This window comes from Diadema antillarum, unplaced genomic scaffold (genome assembly GCF_040938485.1).
Source record: "Diadema antillarum isolate AM-2024a unplaced genomic scaffold, OU_Dant_1.0 seq00000682_RagTag, whole genome shotgun sequence".
Lineage (NCBI taxonomy): Eukaryota > Metazoa > Echinodermata > Echinoidea > Diadematoida > Diadematidae > Diadema > Diadema antillarum.
The window spans coordinates 815,465-834,296 of NW_027271587.1; the positions used below are offsets into that span (position 1 = coordinate 815,465).

Genomic DNA, 18,832 nt, shown 5'->3' on the forward strand with positions numbered 1-18,832 from the left:
CACACATAGTACACCCTTCAAAACTAATACACATCTGCTCCACTCTCATAGCAGTAGCTCTCATCATATGTGTAGGTGTACTGTACGTAGCTCAACCAGTCGGGAAGTGTGCCGATGAATCTTAGTTTATACATAAAATTATTGTGTAATGTTTGGATCTTCTTAAAAGCTGGAGAAATTTGCCTTCACATTCAAAGAATTTAAGGCAACTCAAAAAGCTGGCTACTTTTTTACCTGTAAATGCTTATATTGGCATAAATTCTACAAAACTTGACTCATATTACTTTCATATCATATGTCCCCGAAAAATTACAATTGGACTTTCTGCAATAATAACTCTAAAAATAGTGAATCAATAAAAATGCAATTTCAAGGTAAGAAACTAAAAGTTATTATGTCCACCTTACAGTAAACCTCATTCAATTTGCTTCAGTGGTCACAGAGAAACTGAGATCTTTGTACAACATGTCAGGAATGGGGTTTTCTGCAAGATGTCAGTAAGAAGTTATAGTTTCATACCCTGAAATAGCATACAAATTGTCTAATCATTTTGAAAGTTAATCTGATTGCATTTTTTTCTTTTTGTGAGGACATACTTTATAGAGAATGCTATAATGTTCCTCCAACCATAAGCAACAATGTATCCTTTGATTGAGTAATGATAGCCTTGAAGATATCTTTTCCATCTAATCAATATTTCAATTGATTCAAATTGCACTATATAATCTCCATGAATCCTCTCTACAATATCCCAGTAATCATATTGTTTAGAATTTCATAATGGTTTGTATCATTTAGGCATTTTGAGAAGGGTGCATAAAATGTTTATGTATTTATTTGTGTATTATGTACATATGTATGTCTATTTTAACACTAATACAAAATGTCATCCTCATCTTAAATTTCACAGGAACTAAGACAAACTTACTTCACTGTCAACACCCAATGTGCATCTGTCACACTGAACACAAATATTACACACAAAATGCAAGAAAATATGAAACACTGTTACTTATAGATTAAAACTGTTTGGAAGAGATTTTAATGCACACTATACATATCTAGGAAGATTCAAATAAAATTGTCGAGTCTTTGAATATGCTTAGAGTGTTCATATAAATTATTTCATAAATTATGAAGATACATAGTACACATTTATGGACACGTCACCTATTCCACAGAAAGAATGCTGCCAAATTCTGATCAATTAAGAGATTGTCACTTCACCATAAACCAAATATTAACCAACTTCCACTTAGCTTTTATTACAGCAATTGGGGGAATCTGCATGTGAGGTGCATTTCCATATCTGCTTGCCTTGTGAATTCTGGAAGGATAACACTAGCCCTTCAATCCTGAACACATGCACTTATTGAATTTTCTATTTCACTTTTGGAACATCTTTGATTGTGACAACATTATAAAGTTCATTTTCTTGGGGTCATTTTCCATGTTCTTTCAATGACTTCTAACATTGACACAATCAGCTAATTTTGCTATCACACAGCAAAAAAAAAAAAAGGACAAAAAAAGGACCAAAAAAAAAAGAACAAAAAAAGGACAAAAACCCCCAGAAATAATAATGCCTCCAGTGACACTTTGTGGAAGAGGCATTTAAAAAACCCACAACAAAAACAAAAAGAAAAAGAAAAACCATCAAAGTGTGAGATTTGATAAAATGTCATGATATCCTAGCAAAGTGTATCTAGGAGATAAGGAAGTATATTGTGAAAGACTACAATTATTATTGTATACAAGAGTGTGAAAAATGAAGAGAATTGAATTATGGAACAATGATTGTAAACAGAAAATGTTTCAATGCAACCTCATACGAAGGCAATCATTTTTCATATATCAAGATTCATTTCCCGAAAGTATTCGACATATTGAGAACTACATACACACTAGTCAGAAGAAAAAGATCAACACTTATTCTGAAGATACCATCCTTGGAAGTTAATGGCCAAAACCACACACACAGAATGGCTAATAGATATATTCATACCTTATCTAGTTAGATTTTGAGCCGAAGCAGTATTACGAAGACATTGATAGCAATTTTCCCACAGGTCTTCCAAAACTCTTTTAACATTTCATAAAGGAACATTTCACTCCAATCTTTCCTCAAAATGAAGCTCTGAATTTTACAATAACTGAACATTCTGCATTCCACATGACAAACAGTACTGTATCACCCATGTTTGTTCACTCATCTCTGTGAAAATGTAAGTCTAATTTCACACTTACATTTCAGGTTATTGCTAATATTTTATACAAGTACTAGGTAGTCAGTGAATAGTACTTACGAGAGTACAGAGTAGACTTCATTAATGTTTAAAGTGTAACAAAGATTTTTTTTAATATCATCTACATTGCTTCTTTCCACACTGAATATTCTCCACTTTCATATAGACTATCCCAAGAGCATTTTCTATTGGTGACTATCAAAGAGATTTAATTTTTCTTACACATGTGCATTTTCAGAACATCGCACATACATGTTGCTCTCAATAAAAACTAAAAGTATTTCCTATTATGCATTTCATCATAAATCATTAGAACTGTATTTCACTCTTCTTTTGAAGTTCAACATTCATACCAAGATAGCAAACTTGCTGACAATTCTAACTTATCAACATAGAATGGTCTATCACTACATGCTTCCTTAATTTAACATGCAACAACATATCTGTCAAGACTTAAGAATCCACTAAAATATATAGATGTATCTTTGATTAAGAGACATTGCACCATGGTGGGCTGAGTCAAGTATTTACAAAGTTGACTTGAAACAGACTGAGAATTAGAAAAGTTGTAAAAATTTGATTGAATGCTGTGACTTGTAGTACATTTCTGGCATACGTCACAGAACAATAGATCAGACTCTGTTAGGCCAACAAATTGGAAGAGACACTTTTCCTGGTTAGATAATTTTCAATCCAACGACAGATAGAATATGAACTCTGTCTGCTTGTGGAGAAGCTAAGCATACATTTTGAAAGCAAAATCTACCAATATTTCACAAATTATAGCATCTATGATGAAGCTTGAAACACAAGAAAATTATATTTGCACACAGTCTACACTTACATATTGACACAAAGCTGAGAGACATCTTTGGAGTGAAGTCTTTTTTTTACCCAATGTATATATTAAAAGTAAAACAATAACAGACTTGTATTCAATATGATCAAGGATACATATAGCAAAAAACTCATTCCATTTTCAAGCTGCCGTTTTGCATATGATTTTTCATTCAATATGAAAACAATTCTGAGGGTATGGCCGTATTTCATACACAACTTAAAATGAACAGAGCCCTTATGTTAACACCAAGAAGAATGTGTGTGCCTCTGGCAGTATTAAACAACTCTTATTGAAGAAACTCATCAAGTGTGATCAATAGCTAAACTCATACCACAAGATATTCAAAGATATTACACTAACTTGAGCAGAAAGATAGACAACTGAAATGAGAACTTTGTACAAGCAATCTACACATCCATCTGTGGGAGATCTAATGACAATCCTCTACTAGCTTAGGAACATGATTTACCTTGACATTAATATCTTATCACCTCTTCAGCTTTGATTGGTATGCCTTACTGTCTAGTGATGTGATTTCAGTCAGATTCTTAGTACCTCACTCTCAGCCACTAGTTGAATTTTGGGGAGTTGGCCTATGACCAAGCTCATAGTTACTAATCCAGATGGATTTCTACCCCTCAGCCGAGTCATATGCCAGCAGTTCATTTCTCCGTGGTATCCTTCTGTCCTTAGGCTTGTGCACAGTTGGGGCAGATGATGTCATCACCCTCAGTAACAAAGCACTCATTGACCAGGGAGACTGAGCAGCGTTTGCAGTTGAAGCAATTGTTGTGCCAGTTCCTTTGTTCAAAGCACACATACTTGGTGCCACCTTGGCCTGAAAGAAAGCATCACAAGAAGTCAAAGTTGGTCAATAAGTACTACGCACTTTAGATGAACAGAACTTAAGCATTTTTATAAGTGGAAATATGTATCCATAAGATAAAATGTGTGCAGGTATATAATGGACAGCAACCTATATATTGTGATCATAAACTATAAACAATACTAAAGTTGCAGCCCTTTGCTCATTTAGTGGTGGCTTCATATTTTCTGGTCTGCAGCAAGAAAGTGATGGTGAAGCTGCACCATATGGTGCGGTGTTGGTGTTCGTGCTCTCTCAACACTAGCACCAGTGGTAATCCTGAACCTGAAATCAGCCGGCATTAGCAGGTTGACCTTAAAACCATGATGTAGTTCTGGTAGCTAGCTAGTGTTGGGCCCTGTGCAGAACCAATCTCCACAATTCTTGTTGGTAATTTACTTGCAATTTCCAAATTGGCTAACACCACACCAGGGGGATTAAATCAAAAATAAAGATATTAAACTTGTCATTAAGTTCAGTGTTGGTGTTAGTGAAACCCACATTCACGTCCATGGATCATCATCACCTCTAACATCAAGAACATGCAAAGTCTATGGTGATGCAACAGTCTCTTGTGAAAAGTGTATCAACACTCTGGAGATGGCCACACAAATCTATGCCTTAGAGCAAGATTAAGATTGTTGCATTTTAAAGATTGTAAGAAATTTGCAATATCTTAATTCTTCTACCACATCACTTATCTAATGCAAAACATTCATTGCTGTATCTTTTTATATTTGACTTGAACGAAGGGCAATTACTTTTTTGTCTCACAATTTCTGTGCAACTTTACAGAGGTGTGGAGATAGGACTAGTGTTAGGGATCAATAATGATGATCTGCATCACTTGCATTAATCTGTAATGACAGTTATGTTGGAGCTCTATTTAAAGCAATTGTTTGGGAGATAAAACCAGCACCAGCACTAGCACTGAACTTGAAATCACTCAGTGTTACCTTACAAGCTTCATTTCAGGTAACAAAATGATCTTGGCAAAAGAGCCAACCAATTTCATTATGCAAGAAGGGCATAAGAGTGAACCATGGCAAACTCAATTGGTGAAGACACAAAATGAGTATCTGTCAGATATCTTTGTCTGTTGACAGAGCTTGTAATTTCCTTTGATGAGAAACTGGAAGCAGCTAAACATAACCTGGAACAAAAAGGAATATTGCTGTGACAGGTTACCAAGCTTTTAGGGTTCAGTGTTCCATCTACTGTGATTATGGGTACAACATCAGTTTTGCCCTGGACACCAGTGGAATGATACAATATACATTGCATTTTTCATTACATTCCAGTGGTTCATGAGGCCTGAAGAATGAAGTAGTCTACAGCAACCTCAGAGCTACAACATACAGCTGCCTAGTATTACTGTTAACCTACCATTGACAGCTTGATTCCATTTACCATCTATGCTAGGACTCCAGTTATCCACAATAAAGTGATCCAACTTCTCATTAAAGTGAAATCAAATATCTACATACATTAACAAAATGTAGCCTACCCCAGCTAGTATAACATTATGACTCCACAAACCATCGCAAAGCTGACTCTAAACCACCTACCAACAATTGGTTGCTTGCACTCGGCACATTTGCGGGCATATCTCTCCCCGAAGCAGTCAGCACACAGCCGCTTGTCATCTCTGACAGTGAAGCGGGTGTTGTACAGAGACTTGCCACACTCAGCACATCCAAAGCACTCGCGATGCCATGGTTCATTCTTGTACTGCAGCCCTCCAGTAGAGATGATCTGTAGAAACAAGAGAGTATCAGTGGGAAGTTCAAAGTGAGGTAGTAATTTAAAAAAACAAGTAACAAAATGCATTCTACAAACAGTGGCACAAAAATGCCATGCAACTATTTCAAATACGGAACTCATTCATCATGATGGGAGAGTGGAGGGAGAAGACAAGAAAGGGTGGGGAAGATGGGAGAGAGGATGAAGAAGGGAGGAGAGGATTAGGACACAATTGGGTTTGTATACATACTTCAGGCACATTTTTCAATCAAAGACTTGCAACAATTACTGTAAAACATGATATATTCGCGGCATGAGTTTTTTTGCGAATTGGAGCAGAGGGCCTTTTTGCGGCATGAAATTTTCGCGACCTGCCACTGGCATTCAATGCATATAGTGTAGACAAGAACTTTCGCATGCATTTTAATTTCGCGAATCTTGGCGCTCGCGAAATTTGTGAAATCAAAATGCCCGTGAACATTCCTCGTTTTAGAGTATAAGACAACAGATGTCCTGTATTATTGCTATGATTGGGCACTGTTTACCATAGGATTTACTAGAAACATGCAATCAAAAATTGCTCTAAATATTGCAAATCTCCATCTTCTCTTTTCTCTCTTTCTTCTTCCAAACCCTTTTCTCCCTCCTCTCTCTCCCTCCGCTTCCTTTCATCCCCACCCTCTCATCCCGTCTCCCTCTTCTCTCCCATCTTCCCCATCCTCTCCTCCCTTCTTCCTCCTCTCTCCCATCTTACCAATCCTCTCTTCCCTTCTCCCTCCTCCCAACCATCTTCCCCACCCTCTCTTCCCTTCTCCCTCCACTTTCCCATCTTCCCCATCCTCTCCTCCCTCCTCTCTCCCATCTTCCCCATCCTCTCCTTCTTTTTCCCTCTACTCTCCCATCTTCCCCAACCTCTCTTCCCTTCTCCCTCCTCCCTACCATCTTCCCCATCATCTCCTCCCGTCGCCCTCCACTCTCCCATCTTCCCCATTCTCTCTTCCCTTCTCCCTCCTCCCTACCATCTCCCATCCTCTCTCTCCATCTTCCCCATCTTCTCCTTCTTTTTCCCTCTACTCTCCCATCTTCCCCAACCTCTCTCTCTCCCTTCTCCCTTCTCCCAACCATCTTCCCCACCCTCTCTTCCCTTCTCCCTCCACTTTCCCATCTTCCCCATCCTCTCCTCCCTTCTCCCTCCTCTCTCCCATCTTCCCCATCCTCTCCTTCTTTTTCCCTCTACTCTCCCATCTTCCCCATTCTCTCTTCCCTTCTCCCTCCTCCCTACCATCTTCCCCATCCTCTCCTCCTTTCTACCTCCACTCTAGCATCTTCCCCATCCTCTCCTCCTGTCTCCCTCCTCCCTCCCATCTTCCTAATCCTCTCCTCCCTTCTTCATCCTCTCTCCCATCTTCCCCACCCTTTCTTCTCTTCTCCCTCCTCTCTCCCATCTTCCCATCCTCTCCTTCTTTTTCCTTCTACTCTCCCATCTTCCCCAACCTCTCTTCCCTTCTCCCTCCTCCCTACCATCTTCCCAATCCTCTCCTCCCGTCGTCCTCCACATCTTCCCCATTCTCTCTTCCCTTCTCCCTCCGCCCTACCATCTTCCACATCCTCTCTTCCCTTCTCCCTCCACTTTCCCATCCTCTCCTCCTTTCTACCTCCACTCTAGCATCTTCCCCATCCTCTCCTCCTGTCTCCCTTCTCCCTCCCATCTTCCTAATCCTCTCCTCCCTTCTTCATCCTCTCTTCCATCTTCCCCACCCTTTCTTCTCTTCTCCTTCCTCTCTCCCATCTTCCCCACCCTCTTCCCTTCTCCCTCCTCCCTACCATCTTCCCCACCCTCTATTCCCTTCTCTCTCCCATCTTCCCAATCCTCTCCTCCCTTCTTCATCCTCTCTCCCATCTTCCCCACCCTTTCTTCTCTTCTCCCTCCTCTCTCCCATCTTCCCCACCCTCTTCCCTTCTCCCTCCTCCCTACCATCTTCCCCACCCTCTATTCCCTTCTCCCTACCATCTTCCCAATCCTCTCCTCCCTTCTTCGTCCTCTCTCCCATCTTCCCCACCCTTTCTTGTCTTCTCCTTCCACTCTCCCATCTTCCCCACCCTCTCTTCCCTTCTCCCTCCTCCCTACCATTTTCCCCACCCTCTCCTCCCTTCTCCCTCCTCTTTCCCATCTTCCCCACCCTCTCCTCCCTTCTCCCTCCACTTTCCCATCTTCCCCATCCTCTCCTCCTTTCTACCTCCACTCTAGCATCTTTCCCACCCTCTCATCCCGTCTCCCTCTTCTCTCCCATCTTCCCCATCCTCTCCTACCTTCTTCCTCCTCTCTCCCATCTTACCAATCCTCTCTTCCCTTCTCCCTCCTCCCAACCATCTTCCCCAACCTCTCTTCCCTTCTCCCTCCACTTTCTCATCTTCCTCATCCTCTCCTCCAGTCTCCCTCCTCTCTCCCATCTTACCCACCCTCTCTTCCCTTCTCCCTCCCATCTTTCCCATCCTCTCCTCCCTTCTCCCTCCACTCTCCCTTCTTCCCCATCCCTTTTCTCTCCTTCCTACCCTCTCTCCTCTTCCTTCCCCACCCCTTATCTCCTTGAAGAGTTTGTTCGCAATAACCGATAAGTCCATATTTGCCAAATGGAGATATTTGGGATTAAAGGTCAAGAAAAATAAAGAGAATAATAAGAACAATTTTTTTTTTTTTTACTATAAGTTCAAAAATGTACCTTTATATGTAGTGACCAATATATCATTGAAAAGGTATTATTTTGTACTTTATGACAGAGGCCATACTTCAAAATCCTAAAAAATGGACTTATCGGTTTTTGCGAACAAACACTTCACTTCTTGAATATCTCACCTTCCCACATCCAACACACTTAGTACCAAAAGTTTCCTCATAGCAGGTGCTGCAGTAGATGTTGTCATCCTTTGGTACAAAGCTGCCTGCTCCGATGTGTTTGTCGCAAACCTTGCATCTGAAACACTTGTCATGCCACTCCTTGCCCTGAAAGCCAAGGCGCTTCATCCCTGATAAGGCAACAAGATCACAGTGAGGATGGTGAAAAAACTTTTCAGCACTTAACAGCTGCAATATCACCCAGGCTAGTGGTTCATCTTGATTAACATTTCCCTACCACTGATGGCAGCAAATAACCCATGCTTTATTGTCATGAGATCCTCGTGACATTTGCAATGTCTTCAGTCTGTAGATGGTGTCATTGTGACAAGTTGTGTACAAACCCACAGAGATGTTCACATACAGGAGAATAAACAATCAACTGTATAACTTACGACTGAATCAAAGGATCTAAACAAAACAAGTTACTTGACCTATAAACACTCTGTTGGAGAATGAATTCATGAATTATAATCATCATGCATAAACTATCAAAGTTGTGTACACATGTAAACACACGGCCATTCCACACACCATGCTTTTTCTAACTGACAAAGTAATAGAATGGCAGAATTTTGAAATGATCAAAGAAAAATAATATGACATGATCAGGAATGTTAAACGGGTGGTAGGGCTATAGTTCTAACCTTCTCCCAGGTCAACATCACTGCTTACAAATGTAAGTAGCACAGAAGACATTGATGTTTCTAACACAATTGAGCCACTTTGAAGTACGAGTGTAAGCAAAGAGACACTTTATACACTGTACTGTTTGTCATGTTCATAGTTCTCTCACTATAATTATGGCGTGTCTTTTCTTAAATCATATCAATCATCAAACAACTGAAATTTACTTAAAGAGGCTGAGGAAACTTCAAACCCAACTAAAATCCATTTAAACACTGAATTTAAATAACATCAAAGACTAATTAAGAGAAAATTTGACCTGACAAGGGAGCAATCCAGTCAAGATGGGTCTACAATGGATCTTACATGTCTAAACTTGAAGAATATCTGTCAACTTGTAATTACTCCTTGTTGTTGGTATCTGTGATGTGTGCAATGAGTAGTGACATTCAAAAACCAATATGTGAGAATTTAATGGTCAAATGCACTTGAATTTCATATGAAAAAATCATGACATGATAACAGAAACAAATAACTGTGAGAACATCAAACCCCAAGAATGAATACATAACTGAATGATTTACATATTATTATCATGCAGCCTGCCACACAATGTGTGGGACAGTTGAGTTTGGAGTAAAAAAGAAATACATAACCCATTTGAAAGCTTTGCTCATTCTATATTGGCAAAATAATCCATTTCATGTTCATTCTGTCAAAAGGCTACCAGTTTTTCTTTACAGCTTTGCTCATTCTATATTGGCAAAATAATCCATTTCATGTTCATTCTGTCAAAAGGCTACCAGTTTTTCTTTACAACTCTTCACCATGGGAAAAATTACAACATTTGTAAGGAAGTAACTTTGTGGAATACTAGAACAATTTTCCAGTTTATCCAAATCAAACAGAGGTATGCTGGTCTGTAGTACATCCTTTAAACTAAAAACCTCTTCACACTGTTCAAATGAAAAGTGGTATGAGATGTGATAGAAAAATGAAAGAGATTAAATCTGGGCATAGGGGACAAACAAAATCCTTCTGACTCCAGCCTTCAGTCAAATTTAATCAGAATTCCAAAAAATATGCATCAACAACTAATTAAAAAATGCATCATATTTACAATCATTGAAGTTGAAATATATGCTTAGGTTCATCTTAAAGTTGATGTCTTAAACAATGCTGATATTAGAAGTACCTAGAGTGAAGACAAATCTAATTTCACCATAACTCCTTATCTATCTATGCCTATATATTATGTCATGAAATTATGGAGAAAGTTTGTAATCTGAATATCTTAACATCAAAGGTTTGATATATCCATATATAGACAACAATATGAGAAGATGTAATTAATAGAAATGTAAGGCCACTGTAAGTTTACTTTCTGGCCAAAGTGGGAGAGTCTGATTCAAGCTATAGCAAAAGTAGCAATCACTGGGACCAATTAGATTGCATGCAATATTTTATGTCATAAATGTAAGAAAGGTGGAAAGAGTCACTACACATATGATTCATTCTCAGACAAATTGGAAACTGCAAAACAAACTTATGAGGTAACATTTTCATGACAAATGTTCTATATGGAGTCACTGGCATTTCTAGAGTATTTCTGGACTATGAAAGACAAGAAAATTTTCCAGCTGTCACCCTATCAACCACAGGGAATCATTGATTATCATGTATCCACATAATAGCTGCACAGTCTAAAACGTCATTGATATTTGGTTGGTTGTTTGTTTGTTATTTTTCAAGGCACACCTTTGAAGAAGACAATATTGAAGCATGGGCCCTACTTTAAAATCATTTATCTCCTTGGAAACTTCTATTTAGTAGGAAAGGCTTGCATTATCTGTGTGAGCCACTGACAAAAAAATAGTCTCTTGTGGATACAGACACACCACATTAGTTGTTAATGTTTTAATATACTGAAGGAATGGAGTAAAATGTGGACTACATGATAAATAAGAACTGAAAATAAATAAAAAAGAACTGAACACTCGAACAGTTAGTGCTTGCTGCAAGGGGCTCGCATGGCAAGACCGAAGCATAAAGTACTTTTACCTTGCCCAGCTGCGCCTAGACAGACAGACAGACAGACAGACAGACAAGCAGACAGACAGTTTAACAAGAAAAGGGTTGACATGTTGAAGAAGCAGACTACGATGTCACATTAATCTTGCCATTCAGGGAGAGGGAGGAAGTTCTACATACACTGCAGTGGTTTCACAACATAATCAGATACTGCATACGCCATACATTTAGTGAGTCTATTTTTTTTTTCCATTGACAGTTTCATGAGTGCTTGAATTTGTGACCCTGGAGTACAATAATGAATGGAGAAACGTACGCACGCATATGTAACATTCATGTCGAGGTTCGAGATAATAATGTGAACTGTTGGTTAATTTTGTGAACAGCACCTGACTTGCGAAATTCGCAAAAACAAAAACCTGGCGAAATATATGGCGTATACAGTGTATGCTTGATAGCAAGTTATGCAGACATGTAATAATTGAATGCTGTTGCTATTGCTAGAAGCTAATTTTAGCAATAGACATATTAAGACAAATGCAAAAGAGATATATGAATCCTGGTTACTATGCATTCATCCCCCTGCTCCAGAGATGTGCTAAGCTATGGAATGGTAGAGACACCCTAGCGCAATGTGATTAGATTATAACCAAAAGCAAGATGAGGAGAAGGGATCTAATATATCAGATTGCACACATTGCCTCTCACCACACATTACATACCTGATCTTGTTTCTTTTTTATAATCATGATTTATTTCATTTCCTCTCTTTTCCTGAACTGAATAAGCTTGTGCTGTGATGGGATATCTACTGCATGTTATTTATCTTAATCAAATTACATTCATCATCATCACAAGAGATATAGCCCTTTGGAGTATACATGCTTCCATGTAATGGTTGGTAGTGAGAGTTACACTATACCTGTCTAGACACAGAGGGTGCAGAAGGAATTACTATCTCATAAAAATAGTCTGGGTATTATGTTTCATAACAAAATTATTTTCCATTATTGTTTCATGACAGTTTCATGACAATTAATGCTTAATGACAAAATAGCTAAATCATGAAAAGTTCCCACTTCCCACCTCTATAGTGGAAACTTTAATAGGGGACTGCCAATCTCTCAAATTCATTCTTTTTTAACAACTCTACAATGGATTCATCTTCTGGACCAGTAACTTAAGTTCATGAGTGTTTTAATAATAATCTTTTCTGTACAGAGCTGTTCATATAATGCTGATGACCACATAATTACGCTCAACACTTCAGTTTGCAAAAAGATTATGCGGCTGACATAGACAAAACATTTTAAATTTCACCAACAGTGAACCTTTTAGTGATAAAACAATTCTGCTGTGATAAAAATGTGATAATGCAGCAAAGTTTTCCATGCTAGTCAATTAGCAGCCTTGTTAGTTTGGCAAGATGTAATGAAGCTGCCTCAATCTCCTTATTCTAATCCCTCATCAGTCATTTTTTTCACACTTCTTACTCTGCTTGGTAAGCCAATACACCATGCTGCAATGATGGTTCCACACAAATCCAATTGAATCTTCCCCTGTCTGGCTCATCACATAAGCATTGATAGTGCAATAACCCAGCTGACCAGGAGTCTTTTCTAAATGGTCATGTTACACAAGCCAGCCAATCAGGAAGTTCTGATAAACAGTCAGGTGATGTCGTGCCTTGTCAGGCTCAGCCCACCTCCTGAGTCGTGGAGGTCTAAGTGATTCAAGGCATTCTTGGCCTGCCTGACATTCTCACTCTCTGCTGTCCCACAAAACACTAATGGGTTGCTAGCCATATTGGGCAAATGTCTCTCTGAACTTAGAGTTAGATTAATTGAGAATCGCATCTCCACTGGGCCTTCTCTCATAAACGAGATGTTAGTAGTACTTGTCTTTCTGCCGTAAGTCCATTTGTAATTAGCTCGCATGCACATTTGTCTAAATGAACTTTCCTTTTTCTCATTTGGTTAGGCATTTCACTGTTTTCATAACTATATTATGCATGAGCTCATCCAATATATGATGTCATATATATCATCCAATAATTCATGCTCAAACAAAGATTTAATTTGCATTGATCAGGTGACAAGAATGGCCCATCAAAAAACACTTGGGGAAATTCACTTCACTTTTTTGTTGTTGCATTGAATGCATCACCAAACTTATTCAATTAATACTAGGATTTAAGGAGCACTTTGCTGTCTACAGGTGGATGTGCTAGCAAGCACAAGTTACAAGGATTACATGAATAATCATCACATCACCGATGCTTATCTCAGTGCATTTAAAACCCAGCATTGCACATCTTATCACAAATGACATTTTCTGCTTATACCAAAATGTGGAACTACGGATTAGCCTATCATAAAAAAATGCACATAACAACTATATGCAAACTGTTGTTACAATAATCAAGCTTTGACATTGGGTTACTGTGCTACACACATGATAAAAAAATCAGTGGAAAGGTAAGTTCACATCATAGCTGGATCATTTTCAAGACATAATTCTTGGTACTGAGGTATCACTTCTGAACACAATTACACCATAAAAACCTGGAACTGTGTTTATGGCAGAACACTTTGATTGTAGAATGAATCACAGACAAGTATAGTGTGGGTGCCAGAGGATTAACCTTGTTTTACCGCCCCACCATGTTTTTTAATGGTCTACCCTATTTCAAAGGTGCTGATACCGAATAATAAAGATGGCAACCAACATTTGAAATTCCTGTATACTTCCTCAAAACCCCCATGGCTGCAAGAGCTGCTTCAACCTGATTTAAATTCAGCACCCTTGATATAGGGCAAAGCAATCAATTTATTTTCTATTCATTCACCATTTATAAGAAAATCTTTATATTGGAATTTCAATTTTTGGCAGCCATTTTGGATATCTCAAAACCCTCAGGGGTGTAAGAGTTGCATCATCCATATTTGGACTCAGCTCCCTTGAAATAGGTGAAAACCATCAAATCTTTTCAATTTTTTCTCTATTTTTAAGGAAATTTATGGGAATTTCATATTTTTGGCTACCATTATGTGTAAATGAGCTATCTTAAAATCCTCAAGAATGCAAGAGCTGCATCATTCAGTTTCAGATTAAGCATCAGATTCAGCACCTTTGAAATAGGTTAACACCACATTTTTCCTTTTCAGTTTTCTGAATTTATTAGGAAATATATAAGAATTTCCAATTTTGGTGGCCATATTGGTGGCCATCTTGAATATCTCCAAACTCTCAAGGAAGTAAGAGCTGCATCATCCAGATTCATATTCAGCACCTTTGAAACAGGGTAAAACCATGGAATCACATTGGGCAGATGATGAAACAAAGTTAGACCCAAAATGTGACTTTAACACCCAGACTTATAAACCTGTTAATCTTGGGCTTTTGGTGAGTTCTACATGTTCATGCCTCTTCAATTATTTTCCCCTTGTCATTGATATTGTAACCCCTCAGAAATACTTACAATAGATAATTTGCTGAGCATGTCTGATATCTCCAATCATCTACCTCTAATGCTGGTGAGTACAAATACACAAAGGTGGTGTGTCTTGCCATTACAGACACACAAGTGTATCATGGATGTTCCTCCTACTTCTCTTAATTTGGAAAAATTAAATCTCTCGAATGTGGTACATCAACTGACCTAAACATATTGAAAGACTGGAAGATTGGAAGACACAGTCTAGCTTGATTGTTAGACTACATTGCATGTTCATAACAAGCTGGCAATCCACCCTGGGAATTTTAACTTGAGATAATTTGTTATCACTATTAAATTGTCATGTTAGCTCTGCCAGTCTTCACTTCTTTTGAAAGCAGAACCAAACAGAAATGTGTTTATCACTGAAAGGCTGGTGTCAATAGTGGGTGGTGGTAGTAGTCATACTAACTAGGGCCAATCAGCTCTCATCTTTAATTGGTTATTGTGATTTTGTCATGCAAACAGATAGGTGTAATCTGTTTGACCAATGTCAATGTGTATTGGTGTGGTTGGAGTTACACCTACCAGGTTTGATCAGTTCCCCACAGGCTTGACAATTCCTGGCAAGATGCTTCTCATAGCACTGCAGACAGCAGAGCTGGCCATCCCAGTTGCCAAACGCCTTGTCAGCCAGGGATGCCTTGCACATGGAGCACACATAGCGAGCCTCAAAACATGATTCATGGTAATGTTTTGATTTGAAGATTAAATCCTAGACAAAAAAAAAGAGAAAGAGATACTAGGACATTCTGATATAAGTACTTTGTTACACCTCCATGCTAAGATATCAATATATGCACTGTGGTATTCTTCCATCAAGGATTAACCTCCAGGAGGAAGAATTTAACACTGGAGACTTCAATTCAAATTCAATTCAAAATTATTCTATTTCCATATAAAGTAATACAAAGTAATATAAATAACACTTACATGAATACATAACATCGAAAGGAACTTGTGAGTTGATTAGGATGCTGTGGGCTTTCAGATTTGCCTCTTTCTTTCCAATCTATTTTATGAGATGGTTCATAGATACTATGTGCAAGAAATGTAAAGTGATTGTTTTTCCTTACTTTAAAGGGACTGTACAGTACTGGTTGAGGTGGGGATTCTGATTTATAACATTCCTACGTGAGATAAGGAGAAACCTCTTATGAAATATGAAAGAGCATGTAATTTTAAGAAGGATTCAACGTGTATGTGACGAAAATTGGTTTTCAAATGGCTGAGATATCCAAAAAAGTTATAATAATAAAAGGCGACAGGCCACGCCTTTTATTAGGATCTCTTTATTTCACCTTGTTTTTGGATATCTCAGCCATTTCAAAACTGATTTTCAACATATAAACTTTTGATACCCCTTAGAATTGCATGCTCTTTGACATCTCATAGAGTGGTTTCCGAATATCTCACAAAACGTTAAAAGCTAAATGCTCATCTCAACCAGAACTGTACATACCCTTTAACCCTACAAAGACTGGGCTATTTTGATGCCTCGCAGGACTGGGGGGCTTGGCCGTTGACCGCGTAATCGCAAGGAAAATTGGCACGCACGTCACCCACAAGGTAATTTACAAAACTGAATAGGTAACTATTTCACAATTATTCAAATTTATTTTTAATAACTTAATTATGCTAATCTATACATGAAATTAAAAAAAAATGGTTGTAAATCTGTAATCAAGAGTCCAAAACTGCTAATTTTTGGTCTACGTACTCTTTGTAGGATTCTTATTGAATGTACACCAAAAAAACGGGGGTATTAAAATTTTTTCTTATGTATTTTATTGTTTTTAAAATTTTTTATGCATTTCATTGTTTTCGACTTTTAATTTTTTATTGCTTTTTTTTCAATGGAAATCATCGGCGATACTATTCCAGTCATAAACAACATGAAATTGTATGATTTTGATCAGTAAAAGTAAAAACAATGATACATTTATGAATGTTGGTCAGAAACAGAATTTGCATTGGATTTGTACATGAAATCACGTTTTTGAGCAATTTTGGGTCTGACATGCACTTAAAAAATATTGCGTAAGTTCAGAACCGCGTACCCGGGTGTCACGAATTTGGTCTCAAAAGTTGCGCAAGACTTAAAAGAAAAAAGTCATAAAACGTCGCGGCGCGAGATTTTTACGTTACAGATTTATCGTGAAAAATGTTGAGGGGGGGGCCCAAAAAGCCCCCCCCCCCCAGTCTTTTTAGGGTTAAGGCTAGGTACATCATCAATGATAATGCCTGCAGACAGTACTTCTTCTGCATATGCAAATAAGTTTTGTTTCCTTCAAATCCATGTTTACAAATCTCCTACCAAATCTGACAGAATCTCAGGATGAAGCCATGCCATTTTGTTGATGCAATAAGGATATTTCCTGCTGGAATCATTTAAAGCTTACTCTTCCTTGCGGGTCACATTCTCTACAGACACTTGCCTTGGATTCATGTCCAATTTTCTTGTTGCACTCAGCGCACTCATTGGCAAAGTTGTCATCATAGCAGCTGACACAGAATGGCCTGTCTTCTCTCATAATGTAACTCTGTCCACTGAGAGCTTTGTCACACTGCTCACAGCAGAAGTGACCACCGTGGAAGTTCTCACTCATGGCTCTTACGTATTCCCCTGTGAAAATCAGCTGACAGATAGAAGCAGACAGACAAAGGAAGGAAATCGGTCAAAGGAAAGGTAAAAAACTATTAAACTAATGTGTATGTGTATATATATATATATATATAAAGGGTTATTTACTTTTGTTGACCTATAAAAATAGGGATAAATATGAATAATTGAATAACGAAATAAATTCTTTATAATCATGTGAAAATTGGCATGTATGGTAAGTGCTTCAAATATATCACACAGTGATGAAGTTCATTAAGCCTAACAAAACAAACATTGAATTGAGGAATAAATATGATTTTCTGTGACACCACATCTTCATGAAATAAGAGATCCTATTGATACCCTTGACAGGATGAACTGTTTGTGATATTTACCATCACCACCGAAAAAAACATATACCAAAAGCAGCATTTTCCAAAGATTTTCCTTTTAGTTTGTGTCATTTTGAAGCATGTAACACAATTTTTGCCTTTAGTATCATTTGTTCATCATATTATCAATCTGCTAACTCAAGATTTCCAATATCATGGAACAATAATGATGTACAAATGTTGTTTGTACAAATTCTTAAGACATAGGGCCTACCAAAAAGGTACAGTTCAAGTGCATTTCTTTATATTTCTTTATATTGAAATGAATAGCACCCCCATGAGGTAAACTTGAAAAGTTCAATGGTAGGTCATTTAGAGTTTGAGTTGCTCTAACCATGTGCCAAATATGATAGTGATACATCACATAATAAAGAAATCATATAGGGGGCACAATGCCCCCCTTGCGCCTGGGAGGGGTCAAAATAGCTTGGGCTTTATAGGGTTAAGCTATGCACATCTCAAGGATCTGTAAGGTTTATGAGTAAACCCTTTGGCCTTTGTGGAAATAAGTCCATCAGTCTCTTGATCAGATATAAGGAAGATGAGACTGTGAGCTGGTATAATACTGAAAACAAATAAAGCAGGAAAGGTATTTCTGCTATGTACCACACAGCCCTCTGAAACATTCTGCACTTCATGTCACAGTTGGCACCATGAGAGTATGCCATGAACGCCTGGCATGCAGCCCTTTCCTAAAATCCTGCCTATTCATTATAGTTCAATCAAATGGTCATCAGCTCTGAACTTTTCCAATCATAATGTAATTTGACAGCATGGGTTTACAAAACACAGCTTCACCCACCCACACACATTTTATGATGGTGTTATGGATACACCAACTCCATATAACCTTCAGAACTGTTTATCATGTTCAACCCCTCTCTGATGTGTTGCAACCCACACCATCACATACCTCTTCCACAAGAAAGGGAAATGAAATATGCAGAGTTATAATTCATATCATAATTTTACTTGCCAATGATGACAAGTTGATGATATATGATTATTGATGCCCATGTATTTACTGTCAGTGGCATACTACATTTGTGTGAATACTATATTGAAACCACTTTGACAGGAAAGCCATTCCTAT

At 38.1% G+C, this 18,832-nt stretch overlaps 1 protein-coding gene across 1 annotated transcript in view; it reads right to left on the bottom strand.

The window, feature by feature from the left end:
• Nucleotides 1-503: 503 nt before the first annotated feature.
• Nucleotides 504-18,832, bottom strand: part of LOC139737095 (testin-like) — a 245,014-nt gene continuing 226,685 nt past the window's right edge. Inside the window, exons 6-10 of the mRNA XM_071647771.1 lie at nt 17,181-17,381; nt 15,271-15,457; nt 8,550-8,719; nt 5,521-5,707; nt 504-3,925 (exon numbers count right to left, since the gene is read on the bottom strand). Of these exons, the coding sequence (XP_071503872.1) occupies nt 3,777-3,925; nt 5,521-5,707; nt 8,550-8,719; nt 15,271-15,457; nt 17,181-17,381 (894 nt within the window). The 3' untranslated portion in view covers nt 504-3,776. The remainder of the gene's footprint in view (nt 3,926-5,520; nt 5,708-8,549; nt 8,720-15,270; nt 15,458-17,180; nt 17,382-18,832) is intronic.